The following is a 26,346-nucleotide window of genomic DNA, read 5'->3' on the forward strand; positions in this document are numbered from 1 at the left end:
TAAATAGTTGTTTTTTTCCCCCTAATTTTAAACTTTGTCAGAATGCATATTTACATTCCACATATTGTGTGTGTGTGTGTTTGTGTGTGTGTGTGTGTGTGTGTCTAGAAGTGCAACAAAGGGGAGATGTTTTCTGATACATGTGATAAATATGTGCATGTTCAGATGTATTATTTCATTCAGTGCAAAGTTTTTCATAGGCAAATACCAGTGTCTTCTTGACATGCTCTGTGATTAGACTTTAAGCATTCTTTACAACCACAGGGCTTCGTTCTCCTTAATAATTTGGTCTACTTAATGTTTCCCAATTACCTTGTAGTTTTTGCTTTCCAAATCAGTGTTTCACAAAATGATTCATGAAATGCCTACGTCAGAATCACCTGTAATGTTTATTGGTGCTATGGTTTGAATGTGTCCTCCAAAGTTAATGTGTTGGAAACTTAATCCCCCATGCAACAGTGTTAAGAGGTGGGACTTTCAAGAGATGATTAGGCCATGAGGGCTCTACCCTCATGAATGTATTAATCCCCATTATCAAAGGGCCTGAGGCTGTGAGTTTGCTCTCTTGCTCTTTCTGCTCTTCTGCCATGGGATGACACAGCAAGAAGGCCCTCAACAGATGCATCTTGAAATTGGACTTCCCAACCTTCAGAACTGTGAGAAATCAATTTTTTCCTTTATAAATTACCCAGTCAATGGTATTCTGGTTTTGTGTGTGTTTTTTTGTTTTCTTTTTGAGACGGAGTCTTACTCTGTCACCCAGGCTGGAGTGCAGTGGCATGATCTCGGCTCACTGCAACCTCCGCTTCCTGGGTTCAAGCGATTCTCCTGCCTCGGCCTCCTGAGTAGCTGGGATCACAGGCGCGTGCCACCATGCCTGGCTAATTGTTTGTATTTTTAATAGAGACGAGGTTTCACCGTGTTAGTCAGGATGGTCTTGATCTCCTGACCTTGTGATCTGCCTGCCTTGGCCTCCCAAAGTACTGGGATTACAGGCGTGAGCCACCGTGCCCAGCTGGTATTCTGTTACAGCAATACAAAATAGACTAAGATAACTGGAAACACAGATGCCTGTTTTTCATCCCAGACCTGAATCAGAACGTACAGTGATGGGCCCAGGGATCTGCATTATAACAGTGCATGCTAAAGTTTGAGAAACAGCCATATCGTACGATTCTTTTTAAATGGTCTATCTTCCAGTCCCCCTCTGTCTGTTGAACTCTTACTCATTTTCCTTAGGTAAAAGTTTTCACTTTTGTAAACACTTACAGTGCTTCTTACCCCCACCCCAACCACTGCCGCCAGTAAGTTTTCAGTTTTCATCTTCTGCTTTATTTTATAAGAGCTTTGTTCTCAAATTGTTTCAGGTTCCTGGAGGGTGAAAACCATGTCTAATTCACATTTGTATACTTCCAGCACCTTTGTGCATAGTAGGAACTCAAGAAGTGTTTAGTAAATAGTGGTTCAACCCTAGCACCAGACTTTTATTATACCTGGGAAACTTTTGGGTGTTAGGATTTTTTGTATTTTTTTTTCTTTTCTATTTAGCTATCAGATATGCTTAGCCTATTTGTTATATGGTGTTTAGGCTACTGTCTAAGCACGTTTTCATGACCTAATTATTCTCACTTTTGCTAATGTTCACTTTCTCATTTGTTTGGTAATCCAATATCCTTGATATAGATGCTATTTGGTTTTCCTTTTTATATATCTTTGTGTGACTTGAGTGGGATTTTATCCAAGTATACTTGTGAATCTTCTCTCCTTTGGTTTGAGAAGAGGAGCAGAAATAGTGATCCATTTTCTGCCTTTTTAAGGAATTGTTTTGTTTTGTTTTGTTCTTTTAATATTTTTATTTGTCCTCCTAGTGTGGTGGTTAATATTAAACATATCTTGAATATCATTGGCAATTAATGGGCTTACTGTGGGCAGATATGTTGGTGAGAAAATGAAAAAAAAATGTAGTCATGGATAAATTGAGTAAAGAAACCACCTCAAAACAGAGATGTTTAAGTGTAATGTGATAACATATTTCTTGGTTTTTGATTCTTATATTGCTAATTTACAAAAGAATCAAAATGACAAATTTATGCAGCTTATGACTCATTGTTTTCCTGAATTTAGTTAGTACAGGCTTACTATAGATCTAGTGGCTGCTGTTTTCACATAATTACCATCTGATGATCTAGAGTGGTTCTCTATGTAGTTTACTTACTGGACTCATGGAGCCTGCCACTGCATACCTCCCTCTCCACCACAGGCAGGAGCTGTGCCTTATTTGTTATTGTATCCATAGGATTAACCCAGCCTAAGGTTTGGCACATAGTAACCAGTAAGTACCTCTTGTTTGACTTTCTTTAATTTTTATTTTTTTGTTGTTGTTTGTTTGAATCATTTCAAAAGAAGGATTAAGAAAAGTTTTCTCTTTAGGGCTGGGTGTAGTAGTCCCATGTACTGTGGACACTGATGCATGGGAATTGCTTGAGCCAAGAAGATCAAGGCTGCAGTGAGCTATGATCACACCACTGCACTCTAGCCTGGGTGACAGTGACACCTCATCACTTTAAAAAATAAATAATAAAGGTTTTTTTTTTTAATTAAAGAATTTTTCTCTTTAGGGAATGCTTTAATTTGCCTTTACAGCAAAATGTCCATGGCAATTATTGTCAACAGTGAGAATTCTCTAGTTCTTTATTACTTTTGAAAAATTATGTCTATGAGTTTTAGCTTTGGTAATATTTATTCTGATTTTCAACATCTGTAGCAGTTCTTAAGAAAATTATAAAATTCTTTCATGACTGTAAATTTTAATTTTTACCTAAGTAAAATATGCGTGTGCTTATTTTTGTTTTCTAGTTATATGAAAAGGTGATATGTTTGTTTTACTTGTACCGGGTAAGTTCATGTGGATTCATTTTAGAAGTCTTATTGGGACGACAGGAAAAGCACTGCACCAAGAAACTGAGAAGAGTTCAGTTACAGGCCAATAAGTATGGGGGTGTGGACAACAGCGTGAAAGCCAAAAGGAGTTGAGTCATGCCTTCTGAAGGGTGGGTGTTCCCAGCAATTCTGAAGCAGGCACAGTGGGTCAAATGTTTCTCATGCCAGTGCCGCCACAGATGAGTCCAAGAAGAACATGGAGCAAAAGGTATTCCTTCCTTTCCTTATCCAGGAGAGACAGCCTCTCTCATGTGTTTTAGAAATTATTTGGCTTCCTTATGTGACTATTATTTCACATACAGGTTGCCCTATATCATAGTTGGATGGGGCAAGAATATTAAAACATGGCTGTAGGACAAACTTACCAAGCCAAAGAAGCAGCACAAGAAAGGAATCGGAATTTGAGGAGTTCATGGGAAAGGAAGTTGCTTACTGGGGGTCTCTGTCTCTCATTCGTTCATTTAACTGTTGTTTCTAAAGAGCAAATATATTCAATACACATTTTTAAAAGCACTTTGATACACTTCCCAAGATTATTTCTTCTAAAGATAAAAAAGAAAAGTTACTCTGTCAAACTTAATGGTCTCAAAACCACAAGGTGTGCTCTTAAGAACAACAACTTGTGCTTGGTTTTATAAATTCTTTTGGAAAAAAGTAGAGAAACATAACGTTTAAGTGTAATTCATTTTTACCCAAGCTTTTCTATTTTATTGGAAAAGCATTAAGCTTTCTCTTTTTGTTCTCCCTTCCCCTAGTATATAAAATTTGTTTTAATTGAATGGATAAGGTTGATTTTATCTGTTTATGTATTTATTTATTTTTGAGAGAGCAAGACCACATCTCAAAAAAAAAAAAAAAAAAAAAAGAATGACTTATTTAATAAATGTTGGTAACATAGCTAGCTACCAGAAAGAAAATAGTTGGCCCTCCACCTGACATTTCTTGTAAAACATGTCAGTTGGAATTAGGATCCAAATGTAAAAAATAAAATATATCTACATGTTAGAAGGAAACGTTAAGAGAACATTTGTACCACTTTGGATAGAATGAGAGGACCTTCTTGAGCAAAATTAAAAACAGAGATCCCATAAAGGAAAAGATTGCCAAATTTGAGCAAATAAAAATTAAAAAAAAAAAAAATAGTGTGTGCCAAAAGTCACCATGAACAGAGTGGGAAACACCAGACAGCAGGCTGGCAGGGCGTGTTTGTAGCATTTGACAGTACACGGCAGGTGGTATTCAGGGAATGCCTGCAAACTAAGTGGCAGGTGAAAAGTCCAATAGAAAAGTGGGCAAAGGATATGAATGTGTATCTCAAAGAAGATTTGCAATTACCATTTTTTTCTTTGCAAAAAGCAACTCAACTTCACTGAAAAATAAAAATTGAAATGACCTATGTAATTTTTGCCCATTAGATTGGCAATGGTTGAAAAGATGCTAACATTAAGTGCTAGCATGGGGAAAGGGACCCTTTCTTACATGACTGAATGGGAGTATGAATTTCTGTAACTTTTTTTTGTAGTTTTGTAGTACATATTTAAACTTTACATACTCTTGATGCCATCAGTTATACTTTTAGAAGTATAGGTTCACAGTCCCTTATCAAAACTCTTGAGGACAGTTGTGTTTTCAGATTAAATGGAGATAACATGGTGCATATACTGTACATTATGTGACACCTCCAGCAGGGTTTGAGAGAGCACCCCATAAGTAGACACATTCATGTTTCTAGAGAGATCAAATGGTATTCACATCAGTTCAGATCAGCTTTTGCCACCACATGAGTCAATTAAAAGTCTTTCAATTTTCAGAATCTCTTGGATTTCAGAATTAAGGATAAGGCCTATTAGGCACCTATAAGTACTGTAAAGTAAAATTATTGATGCACAACCAGATACATGAGTGGATGTTTCTTGCAGAATTGTAACAGCAGAAAAACTAGGAGTACTCCTAATGTCAATCAGTGGACGAACGGAATAAATTATGGTACATTTGTACTCTTTGTATTATGCAGCTGTCAAAAAGATTAAGTTGGTTTTTATGTACTGACTCAGTAAGATGATTTGTTTGTACTGGGTGAGTAAACAATTTGTAGAAAAAATATATGTGGTATAATCTCATTCAAAAATATGTGGAGGGGGCTATCTCCTATTTATGCAGCTGTAAGGAGGAAAAGCTTTGGAAGGATATAGACCGAACTGTTGACACTGCTTATCTCAGGAGGGTGGGATTTGAAATGAAGTGGGAGAGACTGTTAACTTTTTCTTTATATGCTTCTATAGTTTGACTCATCTTGTTAAAAAGAGCATTCTTGTTTTGGTAATCAAATAAAATCTTTCTCTTAAAAGAAAATATAGTGAGTCTTACAGAGCACTGACAGCCTGGCAACTCCCTACTAAGGCAGAGCCACTCAAAGCCATTAGGGATCCTGCTTTTCATAATTGATGCAAAGTAGGGGACAGGCCAAGAGCGAGACTTACAAGTCCAGCCGTTGAGCAGCTCCTTCAGTGCTTAATACTGAAGCCTCATAATTTCCAAAGTGGGCTAGCATGTGCCCCACAGAGGAAAAAACAAGTTAAACACGGTCTGTTACTGTGAAATGGAAATTTATTTACTTAGGGAGTCTTTTTAATTGACCCATTTGTGGTGAATAATATTGATTTCTCTCTATTAGAATCATTGACTAAAACAAGTATGGTTTTCTCTTCCTGGGTATTACTTGTGACACCCATTTTGAGCACATATGGAATAGGTTTAAAAGTACAACTACTTCCATCATACTGTTATTTTAGTCAAGTTTTCAAGTGTATTGTGTCTATCCCTAGTTCCTGGAAGAAAAATTACTCAAGACTTAGATATATCTAAAGCTAATTAATACTGTGTCTCCAAATAGTCATCATGCTGTTTATTTGATTTTATTTCCTAAATATGTACAAGCATATATAGCCATTCCCTGTAGCTCACATGCAAAAATAGCTTTGTACGTACATTTTTGAGTATAGATAGATTGAATACATGTTAAGAAAATGAAAGATTAAGTACATCTTATGACAAAACAAGCCCAGAAGGAGGAAGTATGTGAGGATTGGTAGCATTTTGTATATTTGTTTATTTCTTTCAACTTTGATCCTGTAAAACATTGGCGCTTTTTTTTTTCTTTCCTGCCCTTGGATAAAAATGGCTCCACTTCATTTTCTAATGAGCATTGACTCCCAACTAGTTTTTTAGAGGCCAGAATCAAATAAGCTTGTTGAACCGTGGTTTACTTGTTTTAAAAACCTTTATATTGGCTGGGTGCGGTGACTCATGCCTGTAATCCCAGCACTTTGGGAGTCCAAAGTGGGTGGATCACAATGTCAGGAGTTCGAGACCAGCCTGGCCAAAATGGTGAAACTCTGTCTCTACTAAAAATACAAAAATTAGCTGGGCGTGGTGGCAGGCACCTGTAGTCCCAGCTACTCGGGAGGCTGAGGCAGAAGAATTGCTTGAACCTGGGAGGTGGAGGTTGCAGTGAGCTGAGATAGCACCACTGCATTCCAGCATGGGTGGCAGAGTGAGACTCCGTCTCAAAAACAAAACAAAAACTTTATATTTACCTAATAAAGGTAGGGAAGTTGGATGCATGAATTTGGTGCATTTAAACTTTTCTGATTAAGAAACTAAACACTCTTCCCTTTTATAGAGTTAAATAATTTGCTTAAGGGAGTAGCTTGGAAGATTACACCTCAAAATTTAGTAACTGGGGGAAAATTCCATTGAAAGTCAAGTGTAGACAGTGATATATTTACATGGTCTACTGTTGTCTAGATTAAAAGGGAAACTAAGAAAATACAGGGACGGAACCGATTGCTGTATTCTCTCAATAGCAGTTTGAAGGTTTGCTGTTCTGGCTCTGCCATTGATTAGTCATGGCTATGAAGTTGGAGAAAGGAAGGAAAAGGTAGGAACACTAGTAGATCACACCCCTAGATAGTTTAGCATATTTTGTGTCTAAATGTACCGTGTCATTGTTACTGTACTTTCATTTTATAATGTAAATACAGTAGGAAGTACAAATTAAAGCAGTCAGTAATGTAATAGTGATAGCATCAGCTTAATTCTACCATCTCTTCCCTGTCACCACTTTGACCTTTTGTCACTTGAGGGCCCCACCCTTGGCAAACAGTCATGCACATTGTTTGTTTGTTTAATTTGTTTATTTTAGAGACAGGGTCTTGCTCTGTGGCCCCAGCTGGATCACAGTGGCACGATCACAGCTTATTACTGCCTTCAGGCTCCTTGGCTCAAGTGATCTAACCGAGTAGCTAGGATTATAGGTGTACATCACCACATCCAACTAACTTAAAATTTTTTTAGTAGAGATGGGATCTCGCTGTGTTGCCCACTCTGGTCTTGAGCTCCTGGCCTCAAGTGGTCCTCCTGCCTCAGCTTCCCAAAGTGCTGGAGTTTGCATGGCACCGGCCTTTGCACTTTGTTATAGGGCACTTAGGATACCTAGTTTGAAAGAGACTTCAGGTTTGTTTGCAGACATACTACAATTATAGTTTTCTGTCTCTATCAAGTATACTTAGTTGATTGTGCTTTTCTGTGATATTTGGTATCAATAACTAAAAGTGTGCCTTTGAAGTCAGACCTGATGCTCATTGCTATTTGCTAAATATAATACTGTGACTGAAGTAACTACATTTTAATCATTAATATTACTCTTGATTATGTGCTGCATAAATGTTAACTTCTTTTCTGTAGTGTGAACTCTGTATTATAGAACAAATGAACATGAGTTATATTTCTTTCTTTAAAACATACTGCTTGTCCTGGAAAGTGAAGTCAAGTCTTTTCAGGTTGTTGAGTAGTTTGGGAGCACTGAGCTGTGCTTGAATTGGTTTGAATGTAAATACAGTGTTCAGAATATTCACTGTCCTCCATTACTGATAATGGTACTCTTGGTGGGGGAAAATGAGAATGGTAAGATAGTGCTGTCCTGAGGCCATTCTTTGACCTGTGGCTTAGAATTATGAGTGATAGATATTTATTTATATTAAACTCTTTAGTAAACTTTAACAAAAGAGCAGGAGGAGAAATGAAAAATTGTAATGACATCAAAAGGCAGTAGATTCATAATTGTATGCAGTAGTCATACAGTTTCTGTGTGCTTGTTTGTTTTTTTTTTTAATCTATGAGCTTGGAAAATTAAAGAAAATGACTTCAAAGGCCCCTTCTATTCTCATTTTTCAGTAACACATGAGAAAAAAGAAAGATATATCCACTGCTTTAATCTGTTTGGACTGCTATAACAATTTACCTCAGAATGGATAATTTATAAACAGAAATTTATTACCTACAGTTCTAGAGGCTGTGAAGTCCAAGATCAAGGCACCAGCAGGTTTGGTGTCTGGTGAGGACTCATTCTGTGCTTCAAGGATGCAACTTTCTCCTTGTGTCTTCACGTGGCTGAAGGGGCAAGGCAGCTCGCTTCAATTTATTTAACAGGAGCACTAATCCCAATTGTAAGGACAGACCCTCATAACCTAATTACCTCCTAAAGACCCTATCTCTTATCACATTGGAGATTAAGTTTCAACATGGGGATTTTCTTTTTGTTTTTATTTTTATTTTTTCTTTTTTAATTTTATATATATATATTTTTTTTGTTTTGTTTTGTTTTGTTTGAGATGGAGTCTAGCTCTGTCGCCTAGGCTGGAGTGCAGTGGCACATCTCGGCTTACTACTAGCTCCGTCTCCTGGGTTCACACCATTCTCCTGCCTCAGCCTCCTGAGTAGCTGGGACCACAGGTGCCTGCCACCATGCCCAGCTAATTTTCTGTATTTTTTTAGTAGAGATGGGGTTTCACCATGTTAGCCAGGATGGTCTCGATCTCCTGACCTCGTGATCTGCCTGCCTCAGCCTCCCAAAGTGCTGGGATTACAGGCGTGAGCCACCGCACCCGGCCTATTTTTTCTTTTTTTAGGTAGAGTCTCACTCTGTTGCATAGGCTGGAGTGCTGTGGCACAGTCACAGCTGACTGCAGCCTCAACCTCTGGGCTCAAGCCATCCTCCCACCTCAGCCTCCCAAGTAGCTGGGACCACAGGCACATACCACCCTGCCTGGCTAATTTTATTTTACCTTTTTTAGAGATGGGATCTGCCTGTGTTGCCCAGGCTAGTCTTGGACTCCTGGGCTCAAACAGTCCTCCCTCCTTTGTTTGCCTCCCCAAATGCTGGGATTACAGGCATGATGTTTTTTTAAAAGCCACAAGTTTCTTGTCCTTTTAAAACATCAAGTAGAATTGTCCCTGGCTGTGATTATAAACTGACCACCCTAGTTAGTACAATCATCATTAAAATATTTTTTAGTAATCTTAAATTCTGTGATGCTCTTGATTCTCTTCCACTCACCTACGTTGAACAGCTATGAAGAAATATCTGTAGCCTCATTGAATGCAATGGTAGCACTGAAATATTTGTTTAAAATAAAATTATTTAAAATATTTCACAAAATGTGTATGTGCTTGTGTGTGTGTATATGTGTGTGTGTATATATATATTTATTTATTCTTTCTAAAACCAGTCAGTTTTATCTTGGAATCTGGGTCTGTGTGCATTTCATCATTTATCTGGCTTACCTGGCCAAGCGTGGTTGCTAACACCTGTAATCCCAGCACTTTGGTAGGCTGAGGCAGGTAGACTGCTTGAGCTCAGGCCTTTGAGACCAGCCTGGGAAACATGGAGAAATCCTGTCTTTACCAAAAATACAAAAATTAGCTGGATGTGGTGGTGCACACCTGTGGTCCCACCTACTTGTGAGGCTGAAGTGAGATTGCTGGAGCCTGGGAAGTCAAGACTGCAGTGAGCCATTATCACACCACTGCACTCCAGCCTGGCTGACACAGTGGACCCTGTCTCAAAATAATGAATGAATTAATTAATAAAACTACCTGGCTTACCTGTTATGGCGGATCTGAAAGTCTTATATTTTGTTACAGAGACAGAGATTGCTAGACTTTTCCTCTATACTAGGGTGCTGTCACCTGGCTGTCTCCTTTTCATTCTTTTTAAATGAAGGTAAAGTGAGGAAAGGTCATCCATTCACCCTTTTGATCTCTTATCTCTCATAACTTAAACATTGCTTCCAAGTATGTGTTTCAGTCATTTCAGATACTCGAGGGAAGTGAATTCTCTGTGGACCTCCCCTCTGTCTTTCCCTGAAAGGGTATTTGGATCTGCAAATGTCCTATAATCTGACTGCTTTCCACATCTAGAAAGGAAAAGTGGAACTCTAAGAAGGCTAAGGGGTACTTACCACTAGTTGATGTTGGTTGATACGTTCTGATCAAGAACTTAAGTTCTCAGAAACAATCTATGCTTTATTTGATAAGTCTCTGCTGAATACCATGTCCTTCTCTGGGAAGAGTTTGGGGAATGGGCTGCACAGTGAGGAATGCAAAGGGGGTGGAGAATGTAGTGAGAAGGAGCAAGACTTTGAGGATACTTTTAAGTCAGAATCAGCTCTTAAAATTTATAGGTCTAGGGTAAAAGTATAAATGGAGAGCCACATACCATATATCTGAATATTTAAGTTATAACCAAGCTAAGAAACTGTTAAGTAAAATATGTTCTCTCCCCCTACCTTGTCAAATATAAAAATAATGTCCTGGAAGCACAGATTCCAATTTAGAATCCTCAGACTCCCAGGGATTCTGCACTGAATGTGATAACATGTGCAGAGCTGAGCCAGGGACCCCACCTCTTCTCTTCCCTCCTCCAGCTCCGTTCCTCACCATAACAGGGGTGTGGACACTGCAACCCATATGTCCAACCTCTGCCCATGCTAGGGCACATGGGTGTACACACTGGTAGGAGGATGAACCCAGGGAAGAACCCACACAAGCTCTAGAGGCAAGGTTGGTATGCAGGGTAAGGAATTCCAGTCTCCTGCTTACTCTTAGTATGGAGAGGGCACTTCTCCAATGGGAATATAATGTGAGCCACATGTAATTTCAATAATGTATCCTCATTTAAGCCAATGTATCAATTGTTATCAGTTCTAAAAAGTTAATGAGATAGTTTACATTCTTCTTTTTTGTACTCAGTCTTTGAAATCTACTCTGTATTTTGTATTTCAAGAACATCTCCATTTGGACTAGTCCCATTTCAGGTGCTCAGTGCTACCTGGCACTTGTGGTATTATACTGGACCTTGCAGCTCTAGGGAAAGGGTGCCCCGATTCCTTGTTCTGTAGGGGGCACTTGGCACCTAGGACTGAGGGCAGTCCTCTTTACGTAAATCTAGTAGTGTTTTCTCATTTAGCTGATACAGAGAATGGTTTTATCTCTTTCTCTTTATGATTAGAGGTGGGGGCCATTATCACTTTCACAATGTTCATATGTACATAAAATGAATGGGAGACACTTGTTAAGAGTTTTTTTTTTTTTTTTTTTCTTTTCTTTTCTATTTATTTATTTTGTTTTGAGACGGAGTCTTGCTTTGTCACCCAGGCCGGAGTGCAGTGGCATGATCTTGGCTCACTACAACCTCTGCCTCCCTGGTTCAAATGATTCTCCTGCCTCAGCCTGCCGAGTAGCTGGACTACAGGCACCCGCCACCACGTTTGGCTAATTTTTGTATTTTTAGTAGAGATGGGGTCTCACCATTTTGGCCAGGCTGGTCTCGAAGTCTTGACCTCAGGTGATCCACCCGCCTCGGCCTCCCAAAGTGCTGGGATTACAGGCATGAACCACTCCACCCAGCCTTCTTTTCCATTTAAAACTTGTTAACTGCATTTTACTCATTCAGCATGTTGCTGCTTTCCTTTATCCTCAGGAGTGATATCCTAGTAAATTTGTTTGCACAAATGAATTAAACACCACCACCCCCCAAGTTATTGACCTATGCTTTTCCAAAAGCCAATACTTTCATTTCGCATCTTGAGTAATTACTAGCTCTGCAATCTTTCTGTTCCCCACTTTGGAAAATTTTCCGTGCTCTGTTATGTTGGATAATGTCTAGTGGATAATTTTCTTCCTAGAGGAACTTTTTTTTGAGTTAATTTAATTGCATGCAAATTTTTAAACTGGCCCATTCTCTCAAATGGGGAAAAATATCTAGAAAGTGGAATGCTGGCCGGGCGCGGTGGCTCAAGCCTGTAATCCCAGCACTTTGGGAGGCCGAGACGGGCGGATCACGAGGTCAGGAGATCGAGACCATCCTGGCTAACACGGTGAAACCCCGTCTCTACTAAAAAATACAAAAAACTAGCCGGGCGAGGTGGCGGGCGCCTGTAGTCCCAGCTACTCGGGAGGCTGAGGCAGGAGAATGGCGTGAACTCGGGAGGCAGAGCTTTCAGTGAGCTGAGATCTGGCCACTGTACTCCAGCCTGGGTGACAGAGTAAGACTCCGTCTCAAAAACAAACAAAAAAAAAGAAAGTGGAATGCTGTTTCTGTTTGGACTAGAACAGCAGTTTCATCTGGGATGCCTAGGATAAACATTTTGTATCAGATAGAGTTGCCAGATTTAGGTTAGGGGTCTAGGGGAGGAAGCACCAGTTAAATTTGAATTTCATATAAACATTGAATAACTTTTTTCAGTGTAAGTGTGCTCCATGATGTAATGTTTGGGACATACTCTGTTTATCTGAAATTTAAATTTAACTGGATGTACTGTGTTTTAAATGGCAATCTTATTTCAGGACTCCTTTGCGCTCTAAAATATTGAGGCCCTTAAGCAACTTTTATTTATGTCAATTATATGTATCAGTATTTGCTGAATTATAAATTTAAACTAAGAAATATAGCGTGGGTGCAGTGGCTCACGCCTGTAATCCCAACAGTTTGGGAGGCCAAGGCGGGAGGATCACTTGAGGTCAGGAGTTCGAGACCAGCCTGGCCAACATAGTGAAACCCTGTCTCTACTAAAAATACAAAAATTAGCCAGACGTGATTCTGGGCACCTGTAGAGTAATCCCATTACTTGGGAGGCTGAGGCAGGAGAATTGCAACCCAGGAGGTGGAGGTTGCAGTGAGCCGAGATCACACCACTGTACTCCAGCCTGGGCAATAGAGCTAGACTCCATCTCATAAAAAGAAAAGAAATATTTTAGGCTAGGCATGATAACTCATGCCTTTAGTTCTAACACTTTGGGAGGCCAAGACAGGCAGATCGCTTGACCCCAGGAGTTCGGAACCATCCTGGGCAAAATGGCAAAACTTCGTCTCTACAAAAAAATACAAAAATTAGCTGGGTTTGGTGGTGCATGCATGTAGTCCCAGCTACTCAGGAGGTTGAGACTGCAGTGACCCATGATCCCACCACTGCATTCCAGCCTTGTCAATAGAGACCCTTTCTCAAAAAAAAAAGAAAGAAATATCTTAATGTATATTAATTCATTTAGACAGTAATAAACTATATTAACATAAATGACATTTTTAGTAACTTTTTAAATGAAAAAACAGTTTTTCAAAACAAAAATAGTAAGAAGGCTGTCATTGTTTTCTTTTTTTTTTCTTTTTTTTTTTGAGACAGAGTTTTGCTCCTGTCACCCAGGCTGGAATGCAATGGCTCACTGTGACCTCCGCCTCCCAGGTTCAAGTGATTCTCCTGCCTCAGCCTCCTGAGAAGCTGGGACTGCAGACGCACGCCACCATGCCCAGCTAATTTTTGTATTTTTAGTAGAGACAGGGTTTCACCATGTTGGCCAGGCTGGTCTCAAACTCCTGACCTCAGGTAATCCACCTGCCTCAACCTCCCAAAGTGCTGGGATTACAGGTGTGAGCCACTGCACCCGGCCAGAGTGTCATTGTTTTCTATTTTGGCGATTCTTTTAATATCTGGCTGGATTCTCATATCTCTTTCTGTGTTCCATCAGGTGTGCTATTACAAAAGCAGGTACTGTCTGGAACTCTACTGAAATACAAGTGACAGGTGTGGGGAAGAAAGTGGCACAAAGCAAGTAACATCTTAGTATTGTTATAAAAATAGTTTGACCATATTGATCTTCTGAAAGGGTCTCAGGTACCTCTTCTGGGGTCCCCCAAGCATGCTTTTAGAATCACTGGACTAGGAATGAGAGACTGTAATTCTAGCTTGTGTTTTTGCAGTGATTATAAATAATCAGAATAGAGGGTAGGCTTTTTTTTTTTTTTTTTTTTGAGATGGAGTCTCGCTCTATCACCCAGGCTGGAGTGCAGAGGTGTGATCTCGGCTCACCACAACCTCCGTCTCCTGGGTTCAAGCAATTCTCCTGCCTCAGCCTCCTTCGTAGCTGGGACTACCGGTGCCTGCCAACATGGCTGGCTAATTTTTTTTTGTATTTTTAGTAGAGACGAAGTTTCACCATGTTGGCCAGGCTGGTCTTGAACTCCTGACCTCAAGTGATCTGCCCACCTCGGCCTCCCAAAGTGCTGGGATTACAGGCATGAGCCACTGCACCCGGCTGAGGATAAGCATTCTTTAAGAAGGCCTGATGGCTTTAATATAAAACAGTTTAGGGCCGGGCGCGGTGGCTCAAGCCTGTAATCCCAGCACTTTGGGAGGCCGAGACGGGTGGATCACGAGGTCAGGAGATCGAGACCATCCTGGCTAACACGGTGAAACCCCGTCTCTACTAAAAAATACAAAAAACTAGCCGGGCGAGGTGGCGGGCGCCTGTGGTCCCAGCTACTCGGGAGGCTGAGGCAGGAGAATGGCATGAACCCGAAAGGCAGAGCTTGCAGTGAGCTGAGATCTGGCCACTGCCCTCCAGCCGGGGCGACAGAGTGAGACTCCGTCTCAAAAAAAAAAAAAAAAAAAAAAAGTTTAAAAACGATTATTCAGATTTAGCAATAATTCTTTCCTAAGTGATTTTTTTTAATTTAAAATACTATTCTATTATACTCAGCCATCCAAGTAAACAGGTATTATTTTAAAATCAAGGTAACACTCAACCTGTCAAATAGGTACATTGTCAACTTTCCCTTTAGAATCAACTTTTATTTAACTATTCAGAATACAGCTTAACATATGCTGATTGGGTTGAATTGCGTTTATTTTTGGAGTGTGTTTGTCTCTTCTAGGCAGAGTGCATACAGTCTAGTATTAGATGTGGGTGGTTTTTAAAGGAATTAGCATAACGCAGTCACTGATCTGAGTAGAGGTCGTTCGTTGATAGGCCAAATGTAAGAGTGCACGAAGAAGTAAAAAGTGAAAGATAGCTTCTTTAATTGCTTAAGTTGCTTGGGCAACTGTGAAAATGAAAGGGCTATTAACAAAAATAGAGCAAAAAGAAGTGCCAGTTTGGAATAAAGATGGTAAGTTCAGTTTTGGGCTGGAAATGTGGGGTAGCTCAGGAGAGGAGCCAGCATGTGACAGGACTGAGAGAATTGTTCACATAGGAGTCAAAACATTTCCAAGGAAAACAGTGTAGAGAGAGCATGAAACTGATAAAAAAAAAAAAAAAAAACTATCTATGAAGATTACTTCAATTTGGGTTGGGGAAGAAAAGATGAAGAAAAGGAAGGTAATACAGGAGAAGAGGGCTTAAGAGAGCTAAGAAGAAGGGTGGGTGGTCAGCAGCGTCAGTCAAGTACTGTATTGAGATCGACGAATGATAATTGGTTCTCTTTTGAGATAGTCTCACTCTGTCGCCAGGCTATATATTCCAGGAGAGCAGTCTCAGCTCACCGCAACCTCCACCTCCCAGAGATTCTCTTGTGCCTCAGCCTCTCAAGTAGCTGAGATTACAGGCGTGCACCACCGTGCCCAGCTAATTTTTTGTGTTTTTGGTAGAGACAGGGTTTCACCATGTTGGCTAGGCTGGTCCCGAACTCCTGGTCTCAAGTGATCCACTCATCTCAGCCTCCCGAAGTGCTAGGATTACAGGCCTGAGCCACCGTGCCCAGCTGATAATTGGTTGTTAAATTTGGAACTGCAAAGTCCTGGTTACCTTAGAGAGAGTATTGTTTTGATAAGTTTTTATTATTTCACTTTTGGGTTTGAGAAACATGAAACAGAAGGTTTTGACTTGTCTGCAACAGCACGGACTCCATAAGTACTAACTCCAGCTCTGCCTGGTCCCTTTCCTCCTTCACTGGGGCCATTTACACTGACTGTGTTAATTAAGCTAATTGAGATACTGCTAAAAAACTTACTCCAGCAGAATTCACTTCCTGAAATATTCAACCTTATTTTAGAGGGAAAAGTTTGTTTTTAGATAGAATGTTTACATTTTAGGTAAAGCACTGGCCTTAGAGTCAGCAGATGTGCATTCCAGCGCTGCTGCTCCTTAACCTCTCTGGGGCCCGCATTTCCTTTTCAGTTGAATTTGGGAGTTGGGCTAGATTATCTCTTAGGCTATGCTAAAATTATGATGTTAGTGACATTTGTCTCTTTTTTCCCTTTTGGTTTTGCTTTATTTTAATAGGTTCACCAAGTTGAAGAGTCTTAATCTTTCCAATAATCATTTAGGGGACTTCCCACTAGCAGTCTGCAGTATTCCAACCCTGGCAGAGCTGAATGTGTCCTGCAATGCCCTGCGATCAGTCCCAGCAGCCGTTGGAGTGATGCACAAGTGTGTACCTCAAACCCCGCGGGCGGGTATATCCAGAAACCCCAGGGAAGCTGCATTGGGGGTGTAGCACATGAGATTAGTTAACTTGTTATGTTGGTCATGTAAGTCTTGGCCCCAAATCAAGAGATCAGGGACTGTATATAGTTGTACGGAGTTCATATGTTGGATTTGTACTCTTTACGGTCTTGTAAAAAATTAAATATTCTTGTTTAGAACTGAAGATCCCTGCAAATGAGTATGTCTAAACATGGAATGTGGGTTATGTTCTCATTTTTCTGAGTTATATTGAATTCAAAGACTTAGAAATTAATTTTGAGAAATAAGGAAAGCCCAAAGGATATCTGAATCAATTTATATCACAGTTAGCTCATGTTGCTCCCATTTAAGCCTATTCAAATTGGGAAAGCTAGTCATAATTTTCATTTTCAATAAAAGATTAAGATGCTTATCTCTGATTATTTCTCTTTGGTCCATTATTGCCTCAGGCCCTGCCCTTAGGCATTTTGCAAAGAGTAATACATTTTCTGGTAATATGATCTACACTATGGAACTTGTATGTTGATAATAAAGATGTAAAATTTATACATTCTCTTTATAATTCTTATGTTTTCTCTAATAGCTTACAGACATTTTTGTTGGATGGAAACTTTCTCCAATCCCTTCCTGCTGAGTTGGAGAACATGAAGCAGCTTAGTTATCTGGGTCTTTCTTTCAATGAATTTACTGACATTCCAGAAGTATTGGAGAAATTGACTGCTGTGGATAAACTTTGTATGTCCGGAAACTGTATGGAGACCCTTAGGCTACAGGCTTTAAGAAAAATGCCTCATATTAAACATGTGGATCTAAGGTAACCATTTTTGAGAAATAGATCTCATTTGAGCTGTTGGCTTATATTGCAGGGGTGGGGAGTAGGTTATTAACCAAGTCAAACAGGCTGGGTAATTGAATGTGGACCCATTTTTCTATTTCTGCCTAGAGGGAAGAATTATGATTGATAGTAGGGTTGGCTGTTACTGGAGACTTTCTCACTGATGTATGTCTTGAAGGTCTTTGTTTTGCAAATTGGAACCCAGTTGAGTGAAAGAGCTGTTTTTTGGTTTTGTTTTGTATTTTTTGTTGTTGCTGTTTTTAAAGAGATAGGGCCTTGCTCTCATGCTCCGCCTGGAGTGCAATGATGCGCTCAGAGCTCACTTTAGCCCCAAACTCCTGGGCTCAGGTGATCTTCCTGCCTCAGCCTCCCAAATACTCAGGCATGTTCAGTTTCATCAGTGTAAAGTAGCATCACCTTTTGCTCCCTTTCTTCTCCATTCGTATGACTCAGCCAAGGAAACCCATACCTTCCCATAGCCAAGAATTGCTTGGCTTCACCTTTCCTCAGAATAAAGGAATCAGACCTGTCCTTCCTAGGGAAGTATTAGCAATTTGCAGATATAAAATTCTTAATTTGGAAGTTAAAGTAGTTATAATTTATCTGATTTTTGAGAATTTCTTGGAATGTAACAAGATAAGGAACTCTAAACACTTTGTTAACATGCTTTCCAAATTGTTTACGTTACTTGCCTCTGAGTTCCTTCTATTTAGAAAACCCTCATATTCCAGAATTTAAGCCCTATTTTATTCATCCACCAGTGGTAGAATTTCATTAGAGCCAAGGACAATGGCTTGCACTGACCTTAGGTAACAAGAATGAGATGATTTCCGAGTTACCTGGTACATGAAGGAAGACATCATTTTTCTTGGTGTGAATTAGCCGACATGTAAGATCAATCTAAAATGTCTACAAGTAATAAATCTTAGAGTTTTATAAATTCGTAAGATTCGTAGTTCTAACTTGAGTCTTTTTAGATGACATCACCTACAGGATATTTAAATACCAGAATAGACATTAGACACTCTGTAAATGTTGCATGACTATGAGTAACTGCTTCCTTCCTTGCCCCTGAGCTGAGGAGGGGAAAATCAGATCAGATTGGTTCTAATTCTGCCTTAATACTTTATTTGTTGTTTATTGTTTTTGTTTTTGCTTCTGTTTTTGTTTTTGTTTTTTGAGACAAGAGTCTCTCTCTGTCACCCAGGCTGGAGTGCAGTGGCATGATCTCAGCTCACTGCAACCTCTACCTCCTGGATTCAAGAGATTCTCCTCCCTCAGCCTCCTGAGTAGCTGGGATTACAGGTGCCTGCCACCACACCTGGCTAGTTTTTATATTTTTAGTAAAGACAGGTTTCACCATGTTGGCCAGGCTGATCTTGAACTCCTGACCTCAGGTGATCCACCTGCCTTGACCTCTCAAAGTGCTGGGATTACAGACATGAGCCACCACACCCAGACTAATTCTGCCTTAATACTTAAAATCAAAGCTAGTGGAGTAATTTAAGGAGAGTCTCGCTTAGTTTCTCTAAGTAAAGGGCTACTTTTGTTGAGTTTTTTTTTTTTCACCCCTTAATGGAAATGTTACATCAGATTAAGTGATTATTGTTTTCTTTGTATTGATGTTCTTTGAGTTTCGTATTATTTCTTCTGTGGCATCATTAATAATTCCTCCTCTCCTCTCCTCCTTCTCCTTCTCTTTCTCCTGTTTGTACAAAGTGTGGCTGTTACTTGTTGATCACTTCTCTTTCTCTCCATGTTTTCTGCCTTGGTGGTTGCATATACTCTCAGGTTTCATTTTCACCTTTCACCTTGATGTTAATCATTCCCCAGTCTTTCCCTATTCCTTCTTTGACTTCTTGACACCAGTTCCACTTAAGCTGCCAGCTAGATAACTTCTTGGTTTTCCCTATTGACACATTTAACCAAATACATGTAAAACAGAGTTCAGTGTCTTTCTTACTCAGCCAGTTCTTTCTCATGGGTTTCTGTTTTTGCTGATAGCAACACCACCTCATTGGTCTTCCAGACACACAACTCTTGGCTGATTCTATCAGCTCTTCTTTTACATGAGTTTCTCTCTTTCATTGCTTCCTTTTTCTTCTCACTGTGACTGTTGTCTTCTAACTGAGCCATTTGCTTCCTTTGTGCAACCTCCTAAGCAAGCACAATTTTGCTCAGAGCCTGCGGTTCTCTAGTTCAGGGTATTCAAGCCCTCATATTTGGTTTCAGCCCACTGGTATGTGAGTCCTTTGAGGATGAGGCTGTATCTCTGAGCTGCTCATGTGTGAGCCTCCAACCTGTGAGTGGCAAGTGAACTATTCGCAACTTTTCCACAATGAGATGTGTACAGAAGTTGAGACTAATATTTTAGTAACGTATAATGATTTGACATTGCCACAATATCCAACTGCATTACGAGTTGATTCTTGTACAGGGAATCAACTAGTATATTTTATTTTATTTTATTTATTATTGTTATTATTATTATTATTTTTGAGACAGAATTTCACTCTTGTTGCCCAGACTGGAGTGCAATGGTGCGATCTCGGCTCACTGCAACCTCCGCCTCGCAGATTCAAGCGATTTTCCTGCCTCAGCCTCCCAAGTAGCTGGGATTTCAGGCTCCCATCACCATGACCGGCTAACGTTTTTGTAGTTTTAGTAGAGACAGGGTTTCAGCATGTTAGCCAGGCTGGTCTTGAACTCCTGATCTCAAGTGATTCACCTGCCTCAGCCTCCCAAAGTGCTGGGATTACAGCCATGAGCCACCACACCCGACCTCAACTAATTTAGATGTTGTCAAACTTGCACAGTGAGTTGCATGTGGTGTGAGTTGTGTATGGGTTGAGTACTATATATCAGTCTGTTATGAATTACAACTTTAGAAAATAGGTCTCCTTCACCATAGATAATTTAAGCACTGTTTTTATTTATCCTTCAGCCCCAGTGTTAGTCCTTAGTGTGTCCAGTCCTTGGTAAATATTAATTGCCTCACCCACCTTTGTAGCCTAGAGCCTCACATCCCCTGCACTCCTGCAGAAAGTATTCAGGCAGGCACGAAACTCACCCTGTGCTGTTTCCTTTGATGCAGAGGCTGTTCCATTGCTTCCACGCACCTGCTTTTCTTCTCCCATGAACACCTTTCCATTCTGCCTACTCTTGGGAATCAGATGACTTGCTTCCTTTTCCATAGCCTCTTTTTTTTTTTAAACCATTCTCTACATTTTATACATCACCCATGGCACTTATCACATACTTGTATTTCCTGTATTTCATAAAACATATGACTCTCTTTACTAAATTGTGAAACCTGTTGAAAAACACCTTGTTTTATTTATCTCTTATTGCAACAAAGCCATAGGTCATCATCGTTGTCACCATCACCGTAGCCCTTCACAGGCTGGAGTGCAGTGGTACAAACACAGCTCACTATAGCTTCCATCTCCTGGACTTAAGTGATCCCCCTACCTCAGCCTCCCGTGTAGCTGGGATGACAAGTACACACTACCACTCTTGGCTAATTTTTAAATTTTTTGGAGAGAGCGGCCTCACTTTGTTACCTAGGCTGGCTCAAACTCCTGGGCTCAAGCTGTTCTTCTGCCTCAAACTCCCCAGGTGCTGAAAATTACAGGCATGAGTCACCACACCTGGCCAGAAGGGAATTTTAGTCATATTTTGCCTCTTAAAAAGTTTGTCCAGGCCAGGCGTGGTGGCTCATGCCTATAATCTCAGCACTTTGGGAGGCTGAGGCAAGTGGATCACCTGAGGTCAGGAGTTCAAGACCAGCCTGGCCAACATGGTGAAACCCCACCTCTACTAAAAATGCAAAAATTAGCTCGGCGTAGTGGTGTGCACCTATAGTCCCAACTACTCAGAAGGCTGAGGCAGGAGACTTGTTTGAACCCGGGAGGTGGAGGTTGCAGTGGGCCAAGATCACACTGCTGCACTCCAGGCTGGGTGACAGAGCGAGAGACTTTGCCTTAAAATAATAAATAAATAATTAATTAATTAATTTAGTTTGTCATAGTTATGTCATAGTGACTGTGGTGAACAATATATTGTATTTGTTTGTATTCTTGTTTTTTCTCTTCTCTTTTCTCTTCTCTTCTCTCTCCCCTCCCCTCCCCTCCCCTCCTCCCCTCCTCTCCTCTCCTCTCCTCTCCTCTCCTCTTTTCTTTTCTTTTCTTTCCTTTCCTTTTCTTTTCTTTTCTTTTCTTTCTTCTCTGAGACAGGGTCTCGCTTTTTTACCCAAGCTGGAATGCAGTGGTGCAGTCACAGTTTACTGCAGCCCCAAACTCCTGGGTTCGAGTGATCCTCCTGCCCCAGCCTCTCAAATAGCTGGGAGTATAAGCATGTGCCACCACGGCTGGCTAATTTTTTGTTTGTTGTAGAGATGGGGTCTTGCTCTATTGCCCAGTCTGGTCTCAAACGAACCTCCTACTTCAGCCTCCCAAAGTGTTAGGATTACAGAGTTTGAGCTACCACACCATGCCATAATATATTGTATTCTTGAACAATGCTAAGAGTGGATTTAAAGTATTCTCACTACAAAAGTAATAACTATGTGAGATGGTGCACATGAACTAGCTAGAATTAGTCATTTCACAGTGTACATATATTTCAAAAGTCATGCTGTACACAATAAATACGTACAGTTTTATCTGTCAGTTAAACAAATAATAAAATAGTTCATCCTAAGTAGCTGAATTACTGTGTGAGCCTGAAAACTTGGTATTTCAGTCATGGTGAGAGTTAGCAACTTAAGCCAAATGTTAACTTTCCTTTTCGTTACATTAACTTTGCTTTTGTTATAGATTTTTTTGTCTCCTTATTAAACCAATGCTCATTATTTTAGTATTAATACAATAAAATTGTATTAATTGAATGAAATTGTGTGTGGCTTTTTCAAGTGAAGATGATAAAGCCATTTTGAAGGTTATTTGAAGTGTAGATTGGGAAGAAGATGGGCCTTTGTTCCATTCCTGCAGTCTGTTGTACCCAAGATGAGATGTGTTTTTTCTTTTTCATTCTGTGTGCACATTCTAGTAATCTAGTGAGCATTTGGAAATAGGCAGATTGCTGGGTCAAGGCCAGTTTTTAAATCTTACAACCTGGAATAAAAAAAGAGAAGGAGCCAAAAAAACATCCTCTTAGGGACATTGGAAAAGGCCATATGCTGTGCTTGTGTGTTGACGAATCCCAGCTCTTTGCTGGAACTCATCCTTGTGTTTCAGTGGCTTTAGGATATTATTCTTAATTCATTTTCCATAGCTTTATTTTATTTTTTTAAAGGACAGAAATTCACTACAGAGAAACTGCTTTTTCCTGTACTCCAGACTTAAATTAATACTCTTCTTTTTTTTGAGACAGAGTATCGCTCTGTCGCCCAGGCTAGAGTGCAGTGGCATGATCTTGGCTCACCACAACTTCTGCCTCCTGGGTTTAAGCAATTCTGCCGCAGCCTCCCGAGTAGCTGGGATTACAGGCACGTGCCACCATGCCCAGCTAATTTTTAATACTTTTTTTAGTAGAGATGGGGTTTCACTGTGCTGGCCAGGCTGGTCTTGAACTCGTGACCTCGTGAACCGCCCACCTTTGCCTCCCCAAGTGTTGGGATTACAGGCATGAGCCACTGCGCCCATCCTATATTAATACTCTTCTAGTCAAGGTCATCATCTCAGCACTTTACTGGCTTTGTAATGGAAAGTAGATGGTTTTTGTTGTTTGTTTCTAAAGGAGTTAGACATAGCCTAACAAACTGGAAGTTGACATTTCCATCTATTTTTCTTCCTTTTGAAGCTAAATATGTCTTTGTTATTTTGGTTCGTAGTCCCCGTTACTACTTATTTTCTGATAGCTCATCCACAGCAACTTCAGTCAGTTAGCTCACTAGTTCTTATGGCTAGAGATTCTGCCAGTTTTCTGCTGTGCCTTGCTTCATCGTAGAGGTGTTGATTCCCATTTTTCTCCATCATTCTATGAGTTCTCAATAGATCTTAGATACTGGATTTCAGTATTTTCTGCACTTTACTCTATCAAGCAGTATTTTATAGATGGAGGTCGTTTTGGTGGTTCATCCTGGTCCTGAGCAGTTGGGAGTCATGTGCTTGCATTCCCATCTCTGGTGCTCCCATTCAGTGTGCAACTCTTACTTGTTATGTGACTCCGGTCCATTATTGTTTTTCCGCCTCAACCTTTAATTCCATCCTACTCATCCGCCTGCTTATGCATCATTCAATATTCATTGTAGTTGTAATGTGCGTAACAGTTGTTCTGAGTTTTGTTTCTTATGTTCTTTTCGGTATGGTACAGTTTCACCGTTCTTTGGAAGTCAGTTCCTAGTTCTTTGGAAGTCAATGCTTAAGTGGATTATTTTCCCCCTAGAAGTAAATTAAGGTAAAGTCAATGTGCTTATTCCTCTCCCAGCTGTAGTGGTGTCACTTGTGTTTCAGAATGTATTGTGAAGGTTAAAACCTCCTGGAATTGTAGCTAAAAATAGATACTCTGGCTAGTTAAGCAAGGCCAGATGCTGAGATTCCAAAAATCATGGAGAACTATAGTACAGAGAGAATTGAGTTCTTTCTCGCTATCTCTTGTATTAGGGTGTTTAGCATTGCAGTTAATTGTAGTCTCTATTTATGTCCTTTTCCTTCAAGGTTGAACATAATTAGGAAGCTGATAGCAGATGAAGTGGACTTTCTACAGCATGTTACTCAGCTTGACCTACGAGACAATAAACTTGGTGATCTAGATGCCATGATTTTCAACAACATTGAAGTTTTACACTGTGAAAGGAATCAACTGGTCACATTAGACATCTGTGGCTATTTCCTAAAAGCACTCTATGCCTCTTCTAATGGTATGTATCATAGGCCACATCAAAGTTGCTCTTTACCCAGCATCATTATTTCTGCCTCTCTGATTGTTCTTTGCTCAAGTAGTTAGTAAAATAGCTCAAATTTTGTTAAAATAAAAGTCACAAAAGAAAAATGCTGACTTACTATTTAAAGGAATCAAAAAGGAAGATTTTATTTTCCCTATAAGTTACTCACACTTTTGATTTGGATTTTCTGCTTAAAGGAAGAGAGAAAAGAGAACTATTTCTTGGGCTACATTACCAAGATCTAGAGATCTTTACTACCTTATTACTAAATCTGGAACCTTTATTTAATACTGGAGAGTGAAAGGAAGTTTTATTTTGACTCCATTCAGGATTTCCAGTTTCATGTTTGACTAACAGAGAGCTCACCTTAAGATAAACCAGAATGTTAGCTGGGCATGGCGGTGCATGCCTATAGTCCCAGCTACTTGGGAGTGGGAAGCTGAGGCAGGAGAATTGCTGGAGCCCAGGAGGTGGAGGCTGCAGTGGTCTGAGATCACACTACTACACTCCAGCCTGGTTGACAGAGTGAGACCCTGTCTAAAAAAAAAAAAAAAAAAAGATTATTAAAAAAAGATAAACCAGAATGATATACCCACAAGGACACCATAAAGCAAGAGTCTTAATCATTTAATGTTTCTTTCTAAGAATCTGAAAATCAGGGCAGTTCCAAAAAAGAAAAGGTAATATGGGCATATGTTTGCTAAGATGAAGGTTTCATTCCCTGCAGTCAGTAAACTGAATGAAAACAAGTGTTCACTACTGCAAGTTGAACATATGTTTATCATGCACTTGTTTTATGCATAGTGCAGCTCATGAGCTCTGAAAGATGAAGGATTTTTCAAATGTGATTACTGTTATCTCAGAAAAACAAGCCAAACCTCTTATAGGTATATTTTCTAATGTAATCAGTTTGGCTGAGCACTGAAGGGTTATAGGATTTAGATAACCAGTGGGAATGAAGTAGGAAGAAAGAATCTGAATGTGGCTTGTTGGGCAGTTGGGAGAAGACAGGGAATTCTGAACCCACAGATGTAATTAGGAGAGGCATGCTTTTAGTCAGATAGTGAAGCATTGGCCTTAGTATAATAAGCAATAGAGAACCAGTAAAGACTCTAAAGTGGAGGAGACATGATGGAAGTGATGCTTTAAGGCGGTTAATGTGAAAAGAGTATGTACAGAATGCATTTATAGGAGAAGGTTGAGGGTAATCCACTACTCCACTAATCCAAGTTACTGTGATGGGCTTCATGTGGGCTAATGGGAACTTGTAGTCAGGATTATAGATGTTGATTTGAGACTCATCTGCTCAGAGGTGATACCTGAAACCAGGGAAGTAAGGTAACTGGAAGAGAGGAGAGTGCTAGTACCAAAGGTCAACTTACAAACCCCTCACACTTAGCTGGAGCCAGACTGGGCAACCAGATAGGAGCTGCACCTGTGAATTACTTGGTAATTGTTTAGGGAAGCGGAAGGACATTTACAAACTACTCTGCCCAAGAAACAAAGTTACAGGGGACAGTGGTGTCATATTTCATAAAGTTTTGAGGAAGAGTTTCAGATTTAAGTAAAATAAGTCATTTGTGACCCACTGGAGTGCTGTTTCAGTAAGGTGATGAGGGCAAAAGACAAGAAGCATTATTTGGTTTTATGGAAGGACCCTTGGGTTTTAAAAGGATGGCACTCATGGTTAATCCTTCAGATGTAATACAGCCTGCATAACAATAAGAGAGCAACAGTAAAGGGATAGAAAAGAGGCAGGAAATTAGAATACGTGATTTATTTCAATCTCTGAAGAAGATCTTGTGATTAAATTAAAAGTTCTTTTTTACTTTTCTGTACTTTCAAAGTTGAACAAATGATGTATTGTACTTCCTAAACTAAACAAACAATAGAGAATAAAGCACAGTAATGATGTTCCACATACAAAAAGAGTCTCTGTCATTTGGATAGTGATGTCTTTGTGTTTTTTTTTCCTTCCTAGAACTTGTTCAACTTGATGTTTACCCAGTTCCAAATTATCTGTCCTACATGGATGTTTCAAGGTAAGAAGTCAAGTCTTAGAGCCCTCTAGAGTCTACTAGAAAATTATTTAGTAATTCTAACTGAG

General features: G+C 39.9%; 1 protein-coding gene across 1 annotated transcript in view; it reads left to right on the forward strand.

Annotated features, from left to right (window-relative positions):
• PHLPP1 (PH domain and leucine rich repeat protein phosphatase 1) overlaps positions 1-26,346 on the forward strand; it is a 271,730-nt gene that overhangs the window by 167,590 nt on the left and 77,794 nt on the right. The window contains exons 5-8 of the mRNA XM_010388805.2: positions 16,336-16,482; positions 17,102-17,332; positions 24,013-24,215; positions 26,221-26,281. Coding sequence (XP_010387107.2) covers positions 16,336-16,482; positions 17,102-17,332; positions 24,013-24,215; positions 26,221-26,281 — 642 coding nt within the window. The remainder of the gene's footprint in view (positions 1-16,335; positions 16,483-17,101; positions 17,333-24,012; positions 24,216-26,220; positions 26,282-26,346) is intronic.

Source organism: Rhinopithecus roxellana, chromosome 21, assembly GCF_007565055.1.
Source record: "Rhinopithecus roxellana isolate Shanxi Qingling chromosome 21, ASM756505v1, whole genome shotgun sequence".
In the NCBI taxonomy this organism is placed as follows: domain Eukaryota; kingdom Metazoa; phylum Chordata; class Mammalia; order Primates; family Cercopithecidae; genus Rhinopithecus; species Rhinopithecus roxellana.